Raw genomic sequence first — 22,124 nt, 5'->3', positions numbered from 1 at the left:
CTCCTGCATTTAAGCATTGGCTAAATGAAATGACTAGTACGCTTCATCTTGAGAGAATAAGGTATTTCCTGAGAAACAATTTGATAAGGTTTGGCTGCCCCTTGTCCATTACTTGAGTAGAAACAATTCATAGACAGGATACCACTGATGATTGGTTGACTGTACGACATTTTCTTTCAGATGTTTTCCATTTTTCAAATTACTATTGTATTCTATAGTATGCGGTGTCACTGAGCAGTATGCGGGTGGGCGGGTTGAGGGTTTTCGTTCTCTTTTTTGTCCTTGTATGTTTTCTTTCATTTTTTGTTTTCTATAAAAGAAAAAAGTAATTCATATCACAATGTTTAATCTACAACAATTTATAATCTGTTCTCAATAAAAACTTATTTGACAAAAAATAATTTCAGTTGTGATTGTCTCTGGATTCTGTTTATAGGGTTGGCGTTCTTTAGAATATTAACATTTTTAAAATAGAAAACAAATCCATGAGTCAGACACACAGGGTCTGGGGAAGGAGATGGCACATTTCATGAATGCTGCCATTGTTCGATTGCGCTATGAATTAGTGGAGGATGGTAACCATAGCCAACTGTAAGGTCATATGCTTTCACAGCTTTGATATTCTGCATGTCAGTCATCCCCCCCCAGGGGAGACCATTGGTGGGAAAATTCTCTGTCAATTGAATATGTGTTCAGATTGTTTCCTGCTTTTTTTTCTAATTTACTCTGATCTGTCACATCCAGGCTTTTGGATGGGGGCGATCTGTTGCTATGAGGGCCTATAGTCATTGGTAGAGAGGCTATGTTCATGCGTTATTATTATTATTAGATTTCAACCACAAATCAGCCGGAGCTAGACAGTCTATGCAAATTTAAAGGATTTGCTTAGCATGCCATGTCTTAGCAACTTGGCTAACATCTGCCTTTTAGTGGTAATATTTTTGCCATGCGTTGGCACTGCCATGGTTTGTGCTGACAAACGCAGCACAAACCACAAAGTACAGTATATGCATATTATATTTCTATAACAGCAGCTCAGGAAAGAGAGAGAGAGCGAGTGTGTGTGTGTGTGTGTGTGTGTGTGTGTGTGTGTGTGTGTGTGTGTGTGTGTGTGTGTGTGTGTGTGTGTGTGTGTGTGTGTGTGTGTGTGTGTGTGTGTGTGTGCGCGTACTATCCCCTTTCTGATTCTTTCATCAAAATAAGTGAATAAATAAATAGGTGCTCGTGTAATAACTGCTCTTACCTGCAGGTTGAAGTTTGGCAGCAAAGAACGAAAAAACAGCGACAGCGTGCTCTCATTGGAGGCTCCAACATGCTGCCTGCTCACAGGCAGAAAAAGAACACACACACACACACACACACGCACACACACAGCCTGAATTTAATGTGCGCATCTGTGTAGCCACAAGGGTCAGGACAGCATACATATGACAATTTGGTGACTTACAGATGCACACCTATGCCTAAGAGCAAGAGAAATACAGGCTCAAATTAAAATGTCAAGATTCATCAACGCAATTCACTAAAGTAGCTCAGTAGGATGCAATGGATCTCTGCTCAATTGTCAATAATTGTTTACTAGCTCATGTTCCAGCATAAAGTACCAAAATATGGAAGGCACACGACGTCTGCGCCGACATGAGCTGTAGACAAAGTCTATGCTATGCGGATACTAGCAGACCGTTGCGTCTACGTTGATATGGAAAGAATAATTTATTGTAATTGTAATTAACCCATTTTGACCTGAGATCAGATTCTAAAAATGTCTGCTACATCCTGACAGTTTTCTGAAAAAGCTATGTTTCTACCGGTATGTCAGTCGTTCTTCGATTTTTAAAAAATAGCAGACCTACAAGCTCATAGCGCGCCACTCGGTGGTGCGCTGTGAGCTTGTAGATCTGCTATTTTTCAATAGCTAAAGCATAACATAATGCTAACACCAAAAGGGGTTCCCGCCCAAAATGGGTTAAGCACAGTACTTAAGTAAATGTACTTAGTTACTTTACACATACCTCTCCGGCCGGGAATAAGACGTCACGGAGTCCAGTGGGGGAAGAGGGTCGAAGCCCATCACAGGCTGAGCTCTCACCTCCTAGGGGGGGGGGGGGAATGAATAAGCAAAGCTCTTATCATCAGAACCCTAGGCGTCCCTAGTCTGGGCATTATCTCATAATAGGCGAACATTCTGTAAAAATACACATTGCGACAGACCCTTGTGAGCTTGGTAGAACCGCTATTTTCACAGAAGAGCTTTGGTGTAGACTGGGAGAACCGCAGCAATAACACATTTTGTATTTATTAACTGTGAAATAAATAGATAAACAACTAGTCCATACTGTAACGGTTTCCACAGTAGCCAGGCAGGCGTGTACCTACCAGAGAGGAACTTTTAGCCTATTTTTTGTGTATCCAGGTGGTTTCAAGGAAAACGAACAAAGGACTCAATAAAAGATAAAGAACCCTTAAATGTGTTGGATTGGAACAGTCTTTGTATTGAAACCAGGGGTGGGTTAGGTTACAACATTATTCACTTTTCAATGAAAATAACAAAAGCATCCAATGGCATTCAATATTCCGGACGAAAATCAACCAATAACGAAACCCCAACAACATATATTCAATACATGTTCAACTCGAAACCTTGGGCACAAATGGGGTTATTAATTCAATTCACCACACCCTTTTGAAATAAAGCTAAATTGGTCTTTGAGAGTTCAGTTCAAACAAAACAAAGGGACACAGATCCCCCTGCTGTAGGGAGTGGTTAAGAAAGATCCTCTTGCTGTTAATTAAAGGACCACTTCACCACTTTTCAACCTATCTTCATATAATAGGTCCTCACTAATAATCATGATAAAATGGCACGATTCTTTTCTACTCAGTCTGTGTCTCATAGGAGGGCTGTGGGCAGTTCAGAAACCGTCTTCCAGTGACCAGCGGGTTAGAGTGTCCCACGGGCCCTGAGGCGAGATTGACGGCACGGCCGAACGGGACTGTAAATACCACTTCGGACTAAACCCCTCAACGTGGCTCAGTTGCAGCATACCTGAGGCAATGAATACACACATAATGTAGCCTCACAGGTTGCATATTGAAAATCACATTACATGGTCGAAATGTCCATAACCTTTCATTCCTAACGGAGCTAATCGAATACTGGAGGGTGTAGGGCTGCTAGTCACATAGAGTTGTGCCGCCTGCCGTGTGATGAATGGGACAGCTTCGGGAAAGTTGATTAAATAGTCTCTTAATGTTTCAATTCAAGTTCACGTGGGCATCTTTCTGATACCGTTGTTGTCTTGGTATTCCTTTCATGCGACTTCACTCACCTCCACTAAGTAAGACTAAGTGCATGTGGATGGAGCTGTTGTGTTTGCATTCCACCTTTACTCCATCTATCTTGCCCTCTTTTGAAAGTGCCTGTGGTAATTTTAGGTCTTGTTTTGACTGTTCAAAGAATCAAAACTTATCAGGCGATTGCAGAGCAGGGCTAACAACTGTATATATCACTCATTCTTGAGATAAGGGACAAAACCTTTTTCAAATCAGATTTTTTTTTATTTTAAGAACCATTAAAATGAAATGGATGTATTTGTAGACACAGGTCTCAACTACCAATCTTGAGAAGGAACAGGTTTTTCGCATAACATTTATTTCTAAAATGGGACATTTATGCACTTTATAACTGATTTATGTCAACCTTTACTTTCAATATTATAACATAAAAACCATGTTAAAAAAAATAAAAAGCATCATTAAGTAGTATTTCAGTTGGTGTTTCAATACATAAGCACAAAATATTTGACATTGAATCATCTATTTCTTTGGAAATTAACAAAAACATCATGTGACCAACGTCTGACGGAGTTGACGGACATCTGACGGAGTTGACAAGTTGAACTGATTTAGGTTCTAGACCACCTAGGATCTTGATTCTGGTAACTAATCCCACATTTTCAAGGATGAGGAATACAGTGGTACTATTTAGATTTGCCCTGTGACCATGGCAGCCATTTTTCAAAATGGCCGCCACCTGCTGTTACTTTACAATAACTCAAGTTCTACACCACCTAGGATCTTGATTCTGGTGACTAATCATACATTTTCAAGGATGTGGGATACATTGGTACTATTTAGATTTGTCCTGTGACCATGGTAGACATTTTTCAAAATGGCCGCCAACTTTCTGTTATTTCCCAATAACTCAAGTTCTACACCACCTAGGATCTTGATTCTGGTGACTGAGGGGCCATCCAGATGAGGACGATTTCGGTGTTTCTGGGGCAAGTAATTAGCCGATCTGCCCTTTTTGTCACACGGAGACGGCGTTTTGGGGGACTTTAACGGCTAATTTTGAAACTACCTTCCAGAGTGGGAAAGTTTGGAGACGCGACTTTCACGTCTCCGTGTGTACAGCGAATGCCGCCTAATTTTGCTGAAACGGTGATGTCATAGTCCCCTCGCCCCCTCCAAACTAACTAGTGTTAATGGTTTATTTCACCATAACCACTTACATATAAGTATCACAGCTATTTTATATTTGCACATAATGTCTATAAATCTCTTCTCCAAAAATAGCCGATCTGCAGCCCGCATGCACGAGCTTGTAGAGGAGCTATTTTTGGAGAACAGATATAAATTATGGTGATTACCAATCCGGAAAGACAAGAAAAAAAACGGATCTTCTACATTATTGTTACTATTAAATGGTGTAGTGTAGAATAGATTAGTATATAGGCTATACAAGATAGGCAGCACAGCCACCGCACGTTCCTCTCAGGCAGGTCTGACTGCGCAGCGCACAGTGCAAAGCATGCATGGACCTCATCAAAGTGCTTCTCTTCTTGGGTGGAAATTAAACATTCTTTGTGTAACTTCAAAACGGCTTTGCATTGAGAGACCACAGGTAGGATAAACACATTGTTTACTGTCCATATTCCTCTATAAACGGCCTGTTTTCACTGTTTCCAATTGCTCTTTTTTTATACTTTTGTAGGCTATAGCCTATGTGCAATGATTAGCGCTATGTCAATTATCTGACATTCAGAGGTGTTGCGCACCAGCGAATATATATTCAATCTCCAAAGTCAAACTCATAAATTCACAATGTACCATGCCGCTCCTCGTTGTGAGCTGTATGATGATCTGAGAGAGAGAGAGAGAGAGAGAACCCCTTCTCTCGAGTCTCTCAGAAGGGGTGCGTGCGCTCTCTCTCTCTCTCTCTCTCTCTCTCTCTCTCTCTGAATGTGTGAATCACTTACTTTGTGCGTGCTGCTCGTTTTCAGAAGAATTAATCCAAGGTTTGTCATATTATGATTTAAAGTAGGCATCAACTTTAGCTGGTAAATCAGTGTGTGCAGAGTGAGAAGCATCACTGCTCTGCAACCTCTGCTGCTTAAATTGATATGACCTAGATAGCCTATGTCATATGCGCATCTGAGATAATTAGTTATTTAGCAACACCTGTGTGAAATACCAATAGTATAATTTATAAAATGCTTTCATATTGCCTTAGAATAAGCTTTTTCTTTTTTTTGGGTGGCCATCTACAGGCCGGCAATATGTATACTACAGCTGTATCTTGAAAACGAAGCAGTTTACCGGTCTCGTCTAGACCCGTACATAATTAACATAACCCGCAATGTAGACGCAGTAAAGTTTTATATCGTTCACAAAACTTAGGCGGGGAACAGCCCGCGACGTCCTCGTGTAGTGAGGCCCTAATACTACATTGTCAAGGATGAGGAATACAGTAGTACTATTTCGATTTATCCTGTGACAATGGCAGCCATTTTCAAAAATGGCGGACCTGCTATTATTTTACCAATTAGTCAGGGAATATTATCAGAATGTCAAATCTGGGAATACATTTCTTACCAAGAATTTTCTTGTTTGTAAAGGTGTCTAATAACATATCCCACATTGGTTTCTATTGAACCACCCTAGGGGAATTTTTGACAGCTGCTGAAAGTTGGGTACCATCAACAACCAATATAAGGCTAAATGTTCTAATTTTCATTATGCTTTAAGTAGCATGTGGCATGTCAAACGAGGGGGTTTTCATGATTCTGAATCCATTCCAAGCATTAGTTTTGCACGAAAAACACTCCTTGGGCTAAAAACGGCCATAGCCATCATCACAGATGTGATGAGGTAAGCACATTTGGGCACATTTGGGCAAGTGGCTATGGCCAAACTAGGGGGTCTATGGCCAAATCCACTTGCCCAAATGTGCCCAAATGTGCTGACCTAATCACATTTGTGATGACGGCTATGGCCGTTTTCAGCCCAATGAGTGTTTTTCGTGCATAGCTAATGCTTGGAATGCATTCAGAATCATGAAAACCCCCTAGTTTGACATGTCACATGCTATAAGCATAATGAACATTTTGCCTTATATTGGTTGTTGATGGTACCCCAACTTTCAGCAGCTGTCAAAAGTTCCCCTAGGGTGGTTGAATATAAAGCAATGTGGGATATGTTAGTAGACACCCTTCCAAACACATTGGTGAAGAAAATTCTTGGTAAGGAATTTATTACCAGATTTTATTAATATCCCCATACTAAATAACGTTCTAATAATGTTCTAGACCACCTATAGACCCGACTTCACCAACAGAGACCCGGGTGACACCTAAACAACAAGTTTGGACAGCCCCACGAATTAGTGTTACGGAAAATAGCAAGTGTCTTGGAGGCAGCCAACATCTGTCGAGGCGATGGGGTGGCCTTTGAGAAGTTTGCGCTTCAAGTACAGTCGCTGGTAGGCATGCTAACAACCCTAGGCCCAGAGGGTGACACAGCACTTAGATGCGGCTCACAAGTTGCACGACTCCTCAACAAGCTGCCACCAGAGATAAGAGTTGAATTCCGCCGCACAATGCTCTGCGGCCCAGGAGCAACCAACACCCTGTTGGAGTTCTCGGAGTGGCACGAGTCCTAGCCATATAGCCTGTGCAAAGGCAAACACCTTGAAGTCCTGCTTGAGGTGAACAGTGAGCGAAAGACTCTGCCTCAACGGAAAACCTGAAGATCTGCCTTCAGAACTATCAGGCAGGATGTGCAGACACTGAAGGCATCAGTGTCGTTCTCTGTGTCCCCAGCATGTCAACCAAAGCAATGTTACCAAATCAAAGGAGACTTCACCTCAAGTCACCTGGGGCTGGGTGAGCAATCGTATCCTGTATCTAGCCTCACAACTAAATACAGACACTTGGCCAGACTGCCGCTACAACGGTTTGAAAGGGTCAAACCCCTCATCCTGATTGGGGAAGACCACCCCACCTAATCACACCAACCGAACAATTGAGGTTGGGGCCTCCAGGTGGGCCAGCAGCCATCTGCACAAGACTGGGCTGGACCCTGCAGGAAAGCAATCTCCAGCCAAGACAATGTAAGAGCCCCAGAACACAGAGCTCATGAGGACGGAGAAACACTGGCAGGAGGCCACCAAGATACAATGCCCAAGAGACCCAGAGTGTGCCACCGCTCGCAGTAAGGAGATCAACTGCTGCAGCAACGATGTCATGAAAGGCAAGTCTCTACCAAAAAAACCCTGAACCTAATCGGGGTGTCAAGAGACCAAAGTTTCTCCCCCACAGTTCCCTGCAGTGGCCAGTGAAGTCAAACTGTGCGTCTGTGCCTGAAAGGGACAAGTCAAAGGCCATAAAGCCCACCTACTGTAATGTCCTGTCAGTAGCAACTCAACCTGCACCTGAAATAAGCCCTGACCCCTCCCAGAGAAAGTTCATCCTTGAAAATGTAATGATTAGTCGCCAGATCCAAGATCCTTGGTGGTCTAAAACTTGAGTTATTGGTAAAATAACAGCAGGTTGGTGGCCATTTTGAAAAACAATGGTTTCCATGGTCACAGGACAAATCTAAATAGTACCACTGTATTCCTCATCTTTTAAAATGTATGATTACATTGATTAGTCACCAGAATCAAGATCCTAGGTGGTCTATAACTTTAATTATTGGTAAAATAACAGCAGGTTGGTGGCCATTTTGAAAAACAATGGCTGGCATGGTCACAGGACCAATCTAAATAGTACCACTGTATTCCTCATCTTTTAAAATGTATGATTAGTCACCAGAATCAAGATCCTAGGTGGTCTAAAACTTGAGTTATTGTAAAATAACAGCAGGTGGCGGGGCCATTTTGAAAAATGGCTGCCATGGTCATAGGGAAAATCTAAATTGTACCACTGTATCCCTCATCCTTGAAAATGTAATATTAGTCACCAGAATCAAGATCCTAGGTGGTGTAGAACTTGAGTTATTGTAAAATAACATCAGGTGGCGGCCATTTTGGAAGATGGCTGCCATGGTCACCACGAGACAAATCTGTGATGGCCCTATAGCCAAAAATGTTCCTTAAGGCATGCTCTAACTGTCTGCCAAATTAGAATACTTCCCATTATTCAAAAACTATCATTTTATTGTTTTGGGAACACTTTTGTCAACTCCGTCAGATACATGTCAACTCCGTCAGACACAAAACCTGATGGAGTTGACGTCTGACGGAGTTGACAAAATGGCATTTGTTTTCATCTTAACCCTTTGTAGTACAATTTATCCATTTAGTTTTTCTTCAGTTGTTAGCTAAACCTAACCCTAAACTAAAATACTAAACATTATTTTGGAATTCTTAACAAAGATCATAATAATGTCCTGACGGAGTTGACATGTAAAAGCTGTGACCACATTGATATCAACATTTTGTTTAAAATATCAAACAATTGAATGCTTGTCAGACCAGGTGCTCCACTGTTGCAACAAATATAAACAGGACTTGGAAAAGGAGTCTTCAGGCTAAATCTGTCGACAATATTTTCTGATTAATTTAAGACTTTCAAAAAACCTGACGGAGTTGACGGAGACGTGGGACACACATTTGATATGAGATATTTAATTTAAAATATAAATTAAAATGAACTGTGTATATTGTTTGCTATGTTGTTGACAATCTACTTTCATTTAGTATGTATATTTATGTGATTGTGACAGTATTAGACACTTTTTTGGCAGTTTGAAATTGTGACAACTTGCTGGGGACAGGCTAAATACAGGCCTTTTTGGGTACAGTGCCTGCTTTTAACTAATTTAGATGGCATATGAAAAAATATATAATGAAATGAATGGCATAATAATACACAACTGTATTACATTTAACTTTGCAAGTGCTTTTATTTTTATGAATTAATTTATTTTTAACATAAATAAGGCTCTTATGTGTGGGACATGTTTTTTCCACTTTTGTCCCTCATCTCAAGAATGAGTGATATATATATATACAGCCACCGGACAGACCGGAGCAAATCAGTCTACTCTAACGTGCAGCCAAGCAGCCCAGTTTAAACACTCTATTTCCTGCCTGCGCCGTAAAGGGGCCTTCACAATAAAGCGTCACCCTTTACCTCCCAATGAACTACATTTTACACTGCTTATTATTGACAGGAAATGTAGTCTTAGTCGCGGTAACTTAACAGCGTGTTTGTGGGAGAGAGAGCCAGAGAGAGAGAGAGAGTATATAGTTTAATTCCACGCATCGGCCAAACCCCCCTATATCGCCGCCACTGGCCAGCATACAAACAAACTTCTTCCACCCTGATTCACACACACCTGTGGCAATTTCAGTGGTGAGCAGGGAGATTGCCAGGTGTCAATCATCATTGAGTGGTGATGGCTTGTCAATTAGTCAATTAAGAGTCAATTGTGACTCTGGCCGTCACATTCCTCCCTCCATGGAGAAAGCCGACCAAGATTGAGGGAGGCGGGTCGTCACCATTTTTAAGACCTTTAAGGCGCGGCCTGAAAGATTTGGGAACCTTTTTTATCCCACCATTTCTGCAACCCATTATTTTCACCCAGTGTGAATTGTCTAGTGTAATCCTGGGCTCTACACTCACGTTTCCTTCAATGCATGTGGAGTTCAAACCGCTTCTTTTCACCTGACAGGGGGGAGTTTCCCCGGTTGGACGTAGCTCGTGGAAGGAACACGTTATTCCAGCCAGTTCCTTTCCCCTCCACGAGGCGCACCGGATGGCCAGGGGGGACGCAGTTTACCAGGATTACTGCATGTTTTTTTGTGAGGGTAACTTCCCTAGGGGACACGGGGAGAACATGCAAACTCTACACAGAAATGCCCTTTTGCCAACCCCACCTAGAGTATGGGCACTGATGACGCGGAGGAGAGAACACGCCCACAGCGGGAATCGAACCCAAGACCTAGCTGTTAGGCGACATTGCTACCAACTGCACCACCGTACCGATGTGTCACATTAGCTCCGTCTACAATTACTGGTCTACCTTAAGTCAGTCCACCTTAAAGGGGGAAAACCACTAATTTTCAACATTGAACTATGTCATTTAGGCCCCATTTACACTGGCAGCCAAATCCAGCCTGAATCAGATCTGAGCCGCATCCAGATTGGAATCTGATTTGTTTAAATGAGTCATGTGACCATTTAAACCAATCAGATTTCAATCTTGATGTACAAAGTACATCTTTGTGATGTCACTGATCACATGACCCCATGTTCTAGACCTTCAGTTCTGGAACAACTCTAAGGTATATTTAGGATTACCAGCAAGAGGAGGAACTTGCAACACCTGTAAGTAGCTCTAGCAGATTCTGCTTGTAGCAAAGCATCTTCAATGTTTACTTCACATGACATAGTTCAATGTTTTAAATGAGTGGTTTTCCCCTTTAAGGCCAGGTTAGCTCATTTCATTAGCTTGTTAATCCCTCAAGACAGATTCAGCAGCAAATTCAGAGGTGAAAAAAATGGGTTACCAGATTGTTAGCTTGTTAACTCTGTGTCTGTGGAAACATTTTGGGTTTTAACCACAAACGGAGCCCGTAAATACCATCAAGGCAAATTGGGGAAGATTTGCAAGAACAGTACTGTTCAAGGTCACAGTAGGTGCAGATTTAGTCGCCAACAAAAAAAACTGTACTCTCGCACTGTCCGTCTCTGAATTTACACACTGTAACTTCTAGAGAACTTCCTTTGAAATAAATAAACGAACACTCAGTGTTGATTAGGGGTGGGACGATATGGGTACCTCACGATACGATATATATTGCGATATTAGGCCCTCGATAACGATTGATTTTTTTTTTTATATCGATATTTTAATAATCAATATCGATTATTTATCGCGGGAGGACGTATCGATATATATCGCCATATCGATATTTCAGCACACCCCTAGTGTTGATGGCTTGGTTAAAAACCGTCATTGACTGTGAATAGACCAAGGTGTTACCCATTTAGACAATGTAGTCGTTAAGTAGGAAATGACGTCAGTTTGTCATAACAGAGGGGCCCATGATAAAACACAGACACACGGACTTATGGACGCAGTGCGAAACATACACATAGACAATCAATAATATTTTTTACGAGGCAGGGTGTTGCGCACCCCTTGGGGATCCCTATGTGTACGTCATGCTTAGTTTAGGCTGCTCATTCGACTACGGCTGTGTGTAATAACTCGGTCATTTACCTAATGCGAGAAGTCCATGTTTGTGTTAATAACACAACGTCCTTTCCGAAGGAATAAACGGTCAATGTGCGCGCTATGGACATGCTACGAATGCCTACAGCTCCAATCAAGGTCCTGTATGGCCATTGGCCAGCTGTCTGTGTCTGCTTTAACACCGATACTGCTGTGACGATCCCACTGGCTGCGGGGACGCGGACCGTAACCGTGGCAACAAAGGCCATAGTCCGTTGCCGCGAATGCGCAGTGACACCAATGTCACTGTTAGCAGGGTTGACAAAAACAGTAACAAACAGCTTAAAAGTGGAAAAAGTGGAAAAACAGGCTCCACCCATGATCAGACTGACTGACGGACAGAGGTTTCCTTAATATTTAGTATAGGATGGTGTTTAGAGAAGTCGTCAAAAACACATGCAGGTGGAGTGAAAGACTATTTGGTTGAATTGAACTTTAAGGGGTTAACTCATTTTGGGCGGGAACCCCTGTTGGTGTTTTTAGCATTATGTTATGCTTTAGCTATTGAAAAATAGCAGATCTACAAGCTCGTAGCGCGGCACCGAGTGCCGCGATACGAGCTTGTAGGTCTGCTATTTTTGAAAAATCGTGAAAACGTAGTGCAAATCTTTGAATATATTCTTTCAGAGTGAACGTTTTTAACTCAAATCTTTGCTTCTTGGGGGGTCCCTGGAACAACATATTTTCAGACGGGGGGGTCGGAGGCCAATTACATATAATTTCTGGGGGTCCTTGACATGAAAATGTTTGAGAACGACTGACATGGAAACATAGGTTTCTCAGAAAACTATCAGGATTTAGAAGACATTTGTAGAATCGTTCCCAGGTCAAAATGGATTAAGAGACCGCCTAGATGTGAGATGTGTCTCAGTCTGCCCTCTGCGGCTGTCTATGGGGCCAAACTAATCTAATTAACCCACCAACCTCATTAAGTGTTTAAAACGTGTCTGTCCTCTCAACGTTAGAATAGGAGGCAGAGCGTGTAACCCATTTTTGGCGGGAACCCCTTTTGGTGTTAGCATTAGCACTCTGTATATTTAAGACTATTTTAGACTTTCTTTACGACAAAGCCTATAGCTATAGATTGCGTGTTTTTTTGGTACAACCGTCGCAAAATTGCTTGCTCTGCATGGGTGGGATCTCTGTCGGTCCTTTGATCTACATGTAAAAGTGTCTCGAGACAACTTGTTGTGATTAGATTTTAAATATCAAATTTAATTTTACATCTAGGGTCCAATCTGGTGCACCGTCTTAACCCATTTAGGCCCGACGTCGAAATAAAAAAAAACCTTCGCTCTGAAAGAATATATATTTAAAGATTTGTGGCGCATTTTTACGATTTTTCAAAAATAGCAGACCTACAAGCTCGTGGCGCGCTATGAGCTTGTAGATCTGCTATTTTTCAATAGCTAAAGTATAACATAATGCTTAGTTAAAACACCAAAAGGGGTTCCCGCCCAGAGGCGTATCTACAATAAGGCGAGGGCAGGCGTCCGCCTGTCCAAATCCATTTCTGGCCTGGCCAAAATCCATACAATGAGAAAAAAAGAAGGCAAAAACAAGACCTGAGAACTATTAATGACAGCTGATTGGCCGTTGCGGTAGAGCGCGACCCTCAATCACCCATTGGAATGTAAATGCATGCCTTTCAGCCTTTGTATCCTACTCGTCTGGCAGGTATATCTCTTTGAAAACCTTTAGTGCTACGATTGTGCTCGGGGAGACGACAATTAACACATATCTTGCCTGCCCAAAACGTAATTCCTGGATACGCCACTGGCCCAGACTGGGTTAACCGACACCAGGGACTTAAATTGTCAGTGAAAGAATTAAGAAGACCTCCTTCAACCATAAGCAGATGTTATAATGTTTCTAGTTGTATTGTATTAAAATACTCTGCCATAGAGATTAGTAAAAAATAACGTTGTAGGCCTGGGCCGTGGCTCAGTGGTCCAGGCACCTTGTCTGGTAATCCAGTCTGGCAGTGTGCCGCGGGTTCGACTCTCGATCCCGACGGCCTTTACCGCATGTCACCTCCCCCCCCCCCATCTCTCTCCCCATCTCCTGTCATCCTACTGCCTCTGCCCCTCTATAAAAAATAAAATAAAAGCGAAAGCCACAAAAAACATTACAAATAAATAAAATAAAAATAATACGTTGTATTAATTAAATTAATCCCGGATTGTAGCTATGAGTTCAAATTGATATTAAAATTGGAAAAAGACTGGAATGGATGGATTTATGAGATACAAGATGAAATATATTCTTTATTGATCACGATTATTATATATTTGTAAGATTTATTTGGGGCTTTTTATGCCTTTATTATCAGTAGGCTGACAGGAAATGTGGAGCGAGAGAGACGGGGAGTGACACACAGCAAAGGCTCGAACCCCTGACACGTTGTCAGGCTATGCCAGCGGTCCGGGCCGACCATTCATTTTTGGTGAATTCTGACCATAATAGGAAATAGTTACATTAATTAATCTACAAATGAAGGCTTGCCTGCTGGGAGCTTCTTTAGAAGTTACAGTGTGTCGAAACGTTAATCTACAAATAAATGCTTGCCTGGGAGCTTCTTTAGAAGTTACAGTGTGTGGACTTCCATTTATTCTAGAAAAACAGGCCCAGCTTGAAAACAAATCTAGTCTTATCTTTTCAACGTTGAGCACCAGAGCGAATGGTCACGGCTATGGTGGTTTATGCTTCTAAGAAACTTATACCCTTAACATAATTTAGTGTCTTAAATTATGCACCCAACTTATTGGTTTTATACATGCATATATATATATTGTTGTTTGTATATCTGGCCTCGTGGCGAAGGATTGTGGGTGGATGGGGAGGTTGGGGAGGAGTGGAAGGGAGTTGTTACTGAGAAAATGTATCTCTGTGAAATTTGAATACAATGTCATGTTTACTCTTTGAAGAAACTGTATTAAAATGTTATGGGGCCATGGCATTTCCCGTATAAATGTGTGAAGGTCACGTTGAATGAAACCATGCTCTGCTGCATAATTTAATTTCAATGTGTACCTCACTACCTCTTCATCAAACTACAAGAGCCGTTTCGACCAAAAATCTACCGATAATTCCCAGTAGGTTACTTATTAACCTACTGCATGTAGTCTGGAGCCTACTGGCTGCGATTGGCGTTGATGACACGTTAACCGATCTTATCGGTCTACTCAGGTCTACTGGACATGCTGGGAGCCTACTGAAAATGACAAGCCTCCTCATACCCTCCCCTAAACTTAACCGCAAGCATGTCGCAGCGCGGTCCTAATATTAACGCATGTTCTCCAACCTTAATCCTGTCGTTTTGGTCTACTGCCTACTAAAAACGACAAGCCTCCTCATACCCTCCCGTAAACTTAACCGCAAGCATGTCGCAGCGCGGTCCTAATATTAACGCATGTTCGCCAACCTTAATCCTGTCGTTTTGGTCTACTGCCTACTAAAAACGACAAGCCTCCTCATACCCTCCCCTAAACTTAACCGCAAGCATGTCGCAGCGCGGTCCTAATATTAATGTTCGCCAACCTTAATCCTGTCGTTTTGGTCTACTGCCTACTAAAGACGACAAGCCTCCTCATACCCTCCCCTAAACTTAACCGCAAGCATGTCGCAGCGCGGTCCTAATATTAATGTTCGCCAACCTTAATCCTGTCGTTTGTTTTTATCAATCGGCAGAGCATGCCCATACTCGTCGAAAACAATCGTACTGATCCTAAGTGATCACTGCAGTCTTGTCTATTGATAACAGTCGAAACGGGTGACTACAACTGGGAAAGGCCTCAAAGTCAGACATTTTCCTTGGTCCTCACACCTTCCTCTCTCTGTCATCATCATACCAGAAACCAAAGTAACGCCAAAGATGTTGACTCCCACGTTATGCAACATTCTAACATAACATAGCCTAGAAATATCGTCAAGATGTTGCAAATTAATGTTTTAAATAATGTCCTCAACACAAGTGTATACCGCCCGTAAGCCTTGACATAGAATGTTTAGAAAAGAATGCAGTCCGTGGCCGACTTCTCACGTAGAACAAATTAAAACATTCCAAAAATCAGTGGTTGGGCATTACCTTCCCCCTGAAACATAATATAAAATACTTGGGTGGGGATCATAATTCTTGATTATTTTTTTTGTTAAGTTTTGTTTTAACCCATTTTGGGCGGGAACCCCTTTTGGTGTTAGCATTATGTTGTGCTTTAGCTATTGAAAAATAGCAGATCTACAAGCTCATAGCGCGCCACCGAGTGGCGCGCTACGAGCTTGTAGGTCTGCTATTTTTGAAAAATCGAAGAACGACTGACATAGAAACATAGCTTTTTCAGAAAACTGTCATGGATGTAGAAGACATTTTTAGAATCTGATCTCAGGTCAAAATGGGTTAATGACCCATGTACAGTGTGAGTACAGTTGTGGATGTGTCTGTGTTTATGTACGTACATCGTACACGGTCACACAAACACTTGTTATCAACAATAATATATTATAGCAGAGGGATTGCAGAAATGTAATTGGAATCAAAAGTCCTAGTGACTCCTATTACTGAACCAGTGTCAACTAAAAATAGTACATGGTGCATTGACTCGATCCAAAGCACAGTAGTGTTAACCCATTTAGGCCTGACGTCGAAATTAAAAAAATGTCTTCTAAATCCTGACAGTTTTCTGAAATACCTATGTTTCTGTGCTCAATATTTAATGTCAAGGACCCCAAAAATGATATGTTGGCCACCGCACCGACCCCCATCTGAAAATATGTTATTGCAGGAACTCCTCAGAAGCAAAGATTTGAGAGTTAAAAACGTTCGCTCTGAAAGAATATACATTCAAAGATTTGTCCCGCATTTTCACGATTTAAAAAAAAGAAAAATAGCAGATCTACAAGCTCGTAGCGCGCCACCGAGTGGCGCGCTACGAGCTTGTAGATCTGCTATTTTTCAATAGCTAAAGCATAACATAACACCAAAAGGGGTTCCCGTTCAAAATGGTTTAATGTCTTTCCACCATTTAGAGACAAAGAGGGTAGTGTCACCCGCCACATAGCTAATGGTGCATTTACTCAATCCAAAGCACACTAGTGTTAAAGTCCTCAGGTCTAAATGGGTTAACCCATTTAGACCTGAGGACGATTCTACAAAATGTCGTTCTCAAACATCTTCATGTCAAGGACCCCCAGAATTATCTGTATTTGGCCACGGACACCACGGACCCCCCCCCCCCCCCCCCCCATCTGAAAATATGTTGTTCCAGGGACCAAAAACGTTGGCTCTGAAAGAATATATATTCAAAAGATTTTCACTACATTTTCACGATTTTTCAAAAATAGCAGACCTACAAGCTCGTAGCGAGCTTGTAGATCTGCTATTTTTTCAATAGCTAAAGCATAACATAAGTACGCTTAAAAAACACCAAAAGGTGTTCCCGTCCAGAATGGTTTAATGTCATTCCAATTAGAGACAAAGAGGCTAGTGTCACCCACCAGAGGAAGAGCGGATGTTGCTTCTTTGATCTCGGAGAGGAGAACATGGCGATGTATGTTCCGTGGGGCACTCTGGTACCTCTGCTTTCTCCTGCGACAATAACAAAGGGGAGAAAAAAACCAAAAACATGCTATGAGGCCGACGTGGAGAATGGGTGATCCACTCAACCTCTTGAAGGCTGAGGAAGGAAGACAGACATGGATAAATGCAGAACCTTAACCACAACACAGATCAAATTAAAGGATAATATACTGCGGTCTCTCATCATGGGTCCATCCTCGGCCAACTCCTTTTTTCCACCCCTCTAGACAAAACTCGCTTCATTGAAAATTGCTGATCTACAAGCCAGTGGCGTATCCAGGAATTACGTTTTGGGCAGGCAAGATAAGTTAATTGTCGTCTCCCCGCGCACAATCGTAGCACTAAAGGTTTTCAAAGAGATATACCTGCCAGACGAGTAAGATACAAAGGCTGAAAGGCTTGCATTTACATTCCAATGGGTGATTGAGGGTCGCGCTCTACCGGCCAATCAGCTGTCCATTAATAGTTCTCAGGTCTTGTTTTTGTCGTCTTTTTTTCTCATTGTATGGATTTTGGCCAGGCCAGAAATGGATTTGGACAGGCGGACGCCTGCCCTCGCCTTATTGTAGATACGCCTCTGCTACAAGCTCACAACTCAGTGTAGATCTGCCGTTTTTTGCCAAATGTTTTCCTATTATGACAGAGTTTAAAGGGTTGAAGTGATTAACCAACCCATTTAGACCAGACGTCGAAATTTAAAAAAAAAAAAATCAAAATCCTGACAGTTTTCTGAAATACCTCATGTTTCTATATCAGTGGTGCTCAATATTTCATGTCAAGGACCCCAAAAATTATATGTAATTGGCCACCGACCCACATCTGAAAATATGTTGTTCCAGGGACCCTCCAGAAGCAAAGATTTGAGTTAAAAACGTTCGCTCTGAAAGAATATATGTGACCAGATTTGACTGAGAGACCGCCATCGCGCAAATTACAGCTTTTCACTCAAAATGAGTTAATAGCACAGGCAGACTTCACATACTAGAGCATGTCTGAAATAAGTGTAATCGACATGTAAATATGAAATAAATGCCCAAACATGTAGCTAGGTGTAATGTTAGAGACCACAGAAGTGAACCTTTCAAGCCTGTTTTCTGCAAGACATTACTCTATAAGCCATATCTCCAAAACTGGTGGGTCAAACAGAACAACCAATATGTAAATTTGAAGCTATGATTCCCTGCTTTCATATGACATGAAAAAACGAAAATTAAAAAAAATCCAATGGCAGTCCTTCAGTCAAATGTAGTCACATATATTCAAAGTTTGCGCCACATTTTCACGATTTTTCAAAAATAGCAGACCTACAAGCTCGTAGCACGGCACCGAGTGCCGCGCTATGAGCTTGTAGATCTGCTATTTCTCAATAGCTAAAGTGTAGAGTTGGCCGAGTGGCCTAGGCTCCAAAAATGAACAAATTCAGGATTGCCGGTTTTCTGATTCTTTATTTCTCTAAAAAATAAAGGCCTTTCCAATAAATTGTGTGGAAAGTGTGGAAAAATATATACAGTACAAAAACAATGGAAACTTAAAGCACAACACACCATACAGTGACTGCACTAACGGCTATCCCTTAAAGGGGCATTCCACTCATTTTCAACATTTTACTATGTCATTAATGTACATTAGAGCTGTTGTGTGGAAATAATAAAAAAGTTCCCCCATTCTGTGTTTCCTAGAACTAGAGGTCTGAAAAAAACACACATCTTGATGATGTCATGACCATGTTAATGATTTTTTTCATAATTACAGTTCTAGGAAACACAGAATGGGGGGACTTTGAGTCGGCTCTCCGGGACGGAGAAGCCGACTTTTCTCTCTCGTAGTAGCCTAAGTCGAGTACGTCGAAAAACCTTGGGCTGCATATATATCCATATATAAAGACCTTTTTGGTCTGAGTGACTCGGTCGGATTTTGACTTTTTTTCCCCCCAGCAAATGCCAATAAAATAATATGGGTCGCGCATATTTAATAGAGTCGGTCGGCAACCGGAGACCAATGTATTATTTTGCGCGGCCTAGGGAGTGGTTCCTACCACAAGTACAGATTCCAATTAACCATCAATTAGCTTTTACAGACATTTCCCATACCACAGGAATAATCTAACTATTAAATAAATGTTGTCCAGCATAATTGAATCACATTTCTAGGCGCCCATATAAAATCACAAATACTTTAACAACCAGAACACTATTAAACCCATCATACACACACCCCTTCTCTTCTACAATACTTGGCACGTTCCAACCTTTCTTAACCAAATGGACTGGCCCTGCTCTGAGGAGTGCCAGTACTGCAGAAGACAGACAGGTGACAAACATAACATACATTTCAGCTTGGTTCCAATAAACAGTGTTTAAATAAACAGAATGTTTGAACCCCTGAAGTCTGTCATTTTTATAATTGAATGTAACAGGTAAAAATCATGTACTACTACCCAACCTCACTTCCCTCTGTGTGTGTGTGTATATATATATATATATATATATATTAGGGCCGGGACTTTAACGCGTTAATTGAGATTAATTAACTACAGAAAAATTAACGCGTTAAAAAAATTAACGCATTTAATCGCACCTTTTTTTTCCACCGCGGAACGTTTCTCACTGGGTGCGTTTCTAGTAGTACTGAATAGGCTGCGGCACGCGAGCAGCAGCAGTTGTTTACTCTACACTACAGGCTACAGCTCCGTCAGAAAGCCCAAACCCAAATGAATCGAATGAAGAAGCCGCTTATATCGCTTTTGCTTCATGGATGGGACATTTAGATGTAAAAGCTATCGGATGGACGCGTGGATAGCGGCATGGCTGTGTGCAATGTCAGAGGGAAATGATCCATTTATGACCAACGTTAGCTTATATGCTAGGCTTGCTAGCTGCTTCAGTTTAACATGTCTCACAGACCACCGGAGACGCGCGGTGATTTCACCGCTGTCAAGCTGTCCTCGATGCGAAACATACTGAAGTAGCAAGCGTGGGTCAGCCCCAACCTCATGTGAAATGTTTCCCCCATAATAAAGTTGTTTTTATTTGTTCTCATGCCCCGCCATGTAAAGCACATTTGAGTATTCATATACACACTGCTGCTCTTGTTTATCTGTTGGGATAAAAAAGTTGTATTGCTTAAAGGGGAATACCACTCATTTTCAACATTTTTCTATGGAGTTGTGTGCACTGGAAATAATAAAGTCCCCCCATTATGTGTTGCCTATAGAACTGGAGGTCTGAAAAAAACAGTAACATTATGAAGTACATTTTTGTGATGTCACTGAGATGTACTTCATAATGTTACTGATTTTTTTCAGACCTCCAGTTCTAGGCAACACAGAATGGGGGGGGGGGCTTTCTTATTATATCCACACAACAACTCTAAGGTATATTAATGACAGTAAAATGTTGAAAATGAGTGGAATCCCGTAGTCACTATTCACTGGGATACCAAAAAACATTTGAAAAAAAAGGTTTCTCACTGTTCTCGGGTTGAATAATGGTATGCGATTAAAATGCGATTAATCGAGATTAATTAACTACAAAGCCTCTGATTAATTAGATTAATTTTTTTAATCGAGTCCCAGCTCTAATATATATAGTAGATCTGCTATTTTTCAATAGCTAAAGCATAACATAATGCTTAAAACACCAACAGGGGTTCCCGCCCAGAATGGGTTCATATTATATATCCTGAATCGGACAAATCTCAACCGCAATTGACATTTAATAAAATGGTTAGATTACGATCTATTTTGGACATAACTAATATGGAGCATGCAACACTGTCTAAGCGTAGAGGTTCATGGATTCTTATAAAACCATGGCATTAACTCACTCGCTTACCCACTAGTGTATTCAACGTTTAACGAAACTGGTCATGAAAGCTGAAACAAGCTGAACTACACAGAGACTTTGGAGCCAGAGGAAGAGCACATCTTATTTTCGTACTTGTTTTGGCAGTCCTCCACCAGGGGATCTTTGGTATCGACTCGACGCAGCACCTCCTTGACACTCTCCTCCAGCCAGAGTAGGACCCCTCCCTCTCGCCACAAGTCATGAGTCCTCCCTACATACAGACCGATCAACTCCGACAGCGCTGGGGACTGCCTGGAGAGAGAGACATGCAGAAGGGATGAAAAGCAGTATGGTAGGGGCAAGGGGGGGTGGGAGAGAACAAAAGTAAAACATTGAATTAACTATTAACTACTTAATGTATTAATTGTGATTAGCGACCGATTCCAATTAACCCATTTAGATTCTAAAAACGCCTCTAAATCCTGACCTAAGTTTTCTGAAAAACTTCAAATATTTATATAGCAGTATCAATCTTTTTACAATTTTGAATACTGTACATACTGTACAGAACCCCAAAATGGGTTCCCGGCCTGAGGGGGTAAAACACCAAAAGGGGTTCCCGCCCAGAATGGGTTAACCCATTTAGACCAGAGTTCAAAACATTCACTTTGAAAGAAAAGATTTGCGCCACATTTTTACGATTTTTCAAAAATAGCAGACCTACAAGCTCATAGCGCGCCACCGAGTGGCGCGCTGCGAGCTTGTAGATCTGCTATTTTTCAATAGCTAAATTATAACAATGTTTAAAACACCAAAACCTCGCCCAAAATGGGTTAAATATTCCATACTAGCTACAAGCTAAGGATGATTTCATGGAAATAGAAGCTGACATACTGTACTTTCATTATAGGCTGACTGAAATAATGGCTGGATGTGATATTTTACCCCATCTGACTCTTTGGGCCAAAGAACTCATGCGACGATACCGTCGTATCTGGCTGCACGGCACACCGATCCAATAGAGGCATCAATACTGCAACAAAAAATAAAAATAAACATACAGAACATACAAAACAGGTGAAGATTTCAGTTTATGTACAGGTATGCATGTTTGTAGAAGTGTGTGTGTGTGTGTGTGTGTGTGTGTGTGTGTGTGTGTGTATTAGGGCATTCACTTCTAGTCATTTTTACTAGTTGACTAGTTGCCTAGTTTACTAGTCGACTAGTTGTTTACCTAT

At 41.5% G+C, this 22,124-nt stretch overlaps 1 protein-coding gene across 2 annotated transcripts in view; it reads right to left on the bottom strand.

The window, feature by feature from the left end:
* The window catches only part of tcf25 (TCF25 ribosome quality control complex subunit), a 65,217-nt gene that overhangs the window by 19,710 nt on the left and 23,383 nt on the right, over positions 1-22,124 (bottom strand). For both annotated transcript variants that reach the window (XR_013789714.1, XM_079497942.1), the window contains exons 13-17: positions 21,832-21,919; positions 21,040-21,198; positions 17,020-17,110; positions 2,013-2,092; positions 1,244-1,319 (exon numbers count right to left, since the gene is read on the bottom strand). Coding sequence is in view for 1 of the 2 variants with exons in the window: in XM_079497942.1 (XP_079354068.1) it covers positions 1,244-1,319; positions 2,013-2,092; positions 17,020-17,110; positions 21,040-21,198; positions 21,832-21,919 (494 nt within the window). In the remaining variant the exon portion in view is untranslated. The remainder of the gene's footprint in view (positions 1-1,243; positions 1,320-2,012; positions 2,093-17,019; positions 17,111-21,039; positions 21,199-21,831; positions 21,920-22,124) is intronic.

The sequence above is a fragment of the Electrona antarctica genome, assembly GCF_951216825.1.
Source record: "Electrona antarctica genome assembly, chromosome: 3".
Classification (NCBI taxonomy): Eukaryota; Metazoa; Chordata; class Actinopteri; order Myctophiformes; family Myctophidae; genus Electrona; species Electrona antarctica.
Note: the sequence above shows the minus strand (reverse complement) of the source record. Positions and strands in the feature narration are given on the sequence as shown.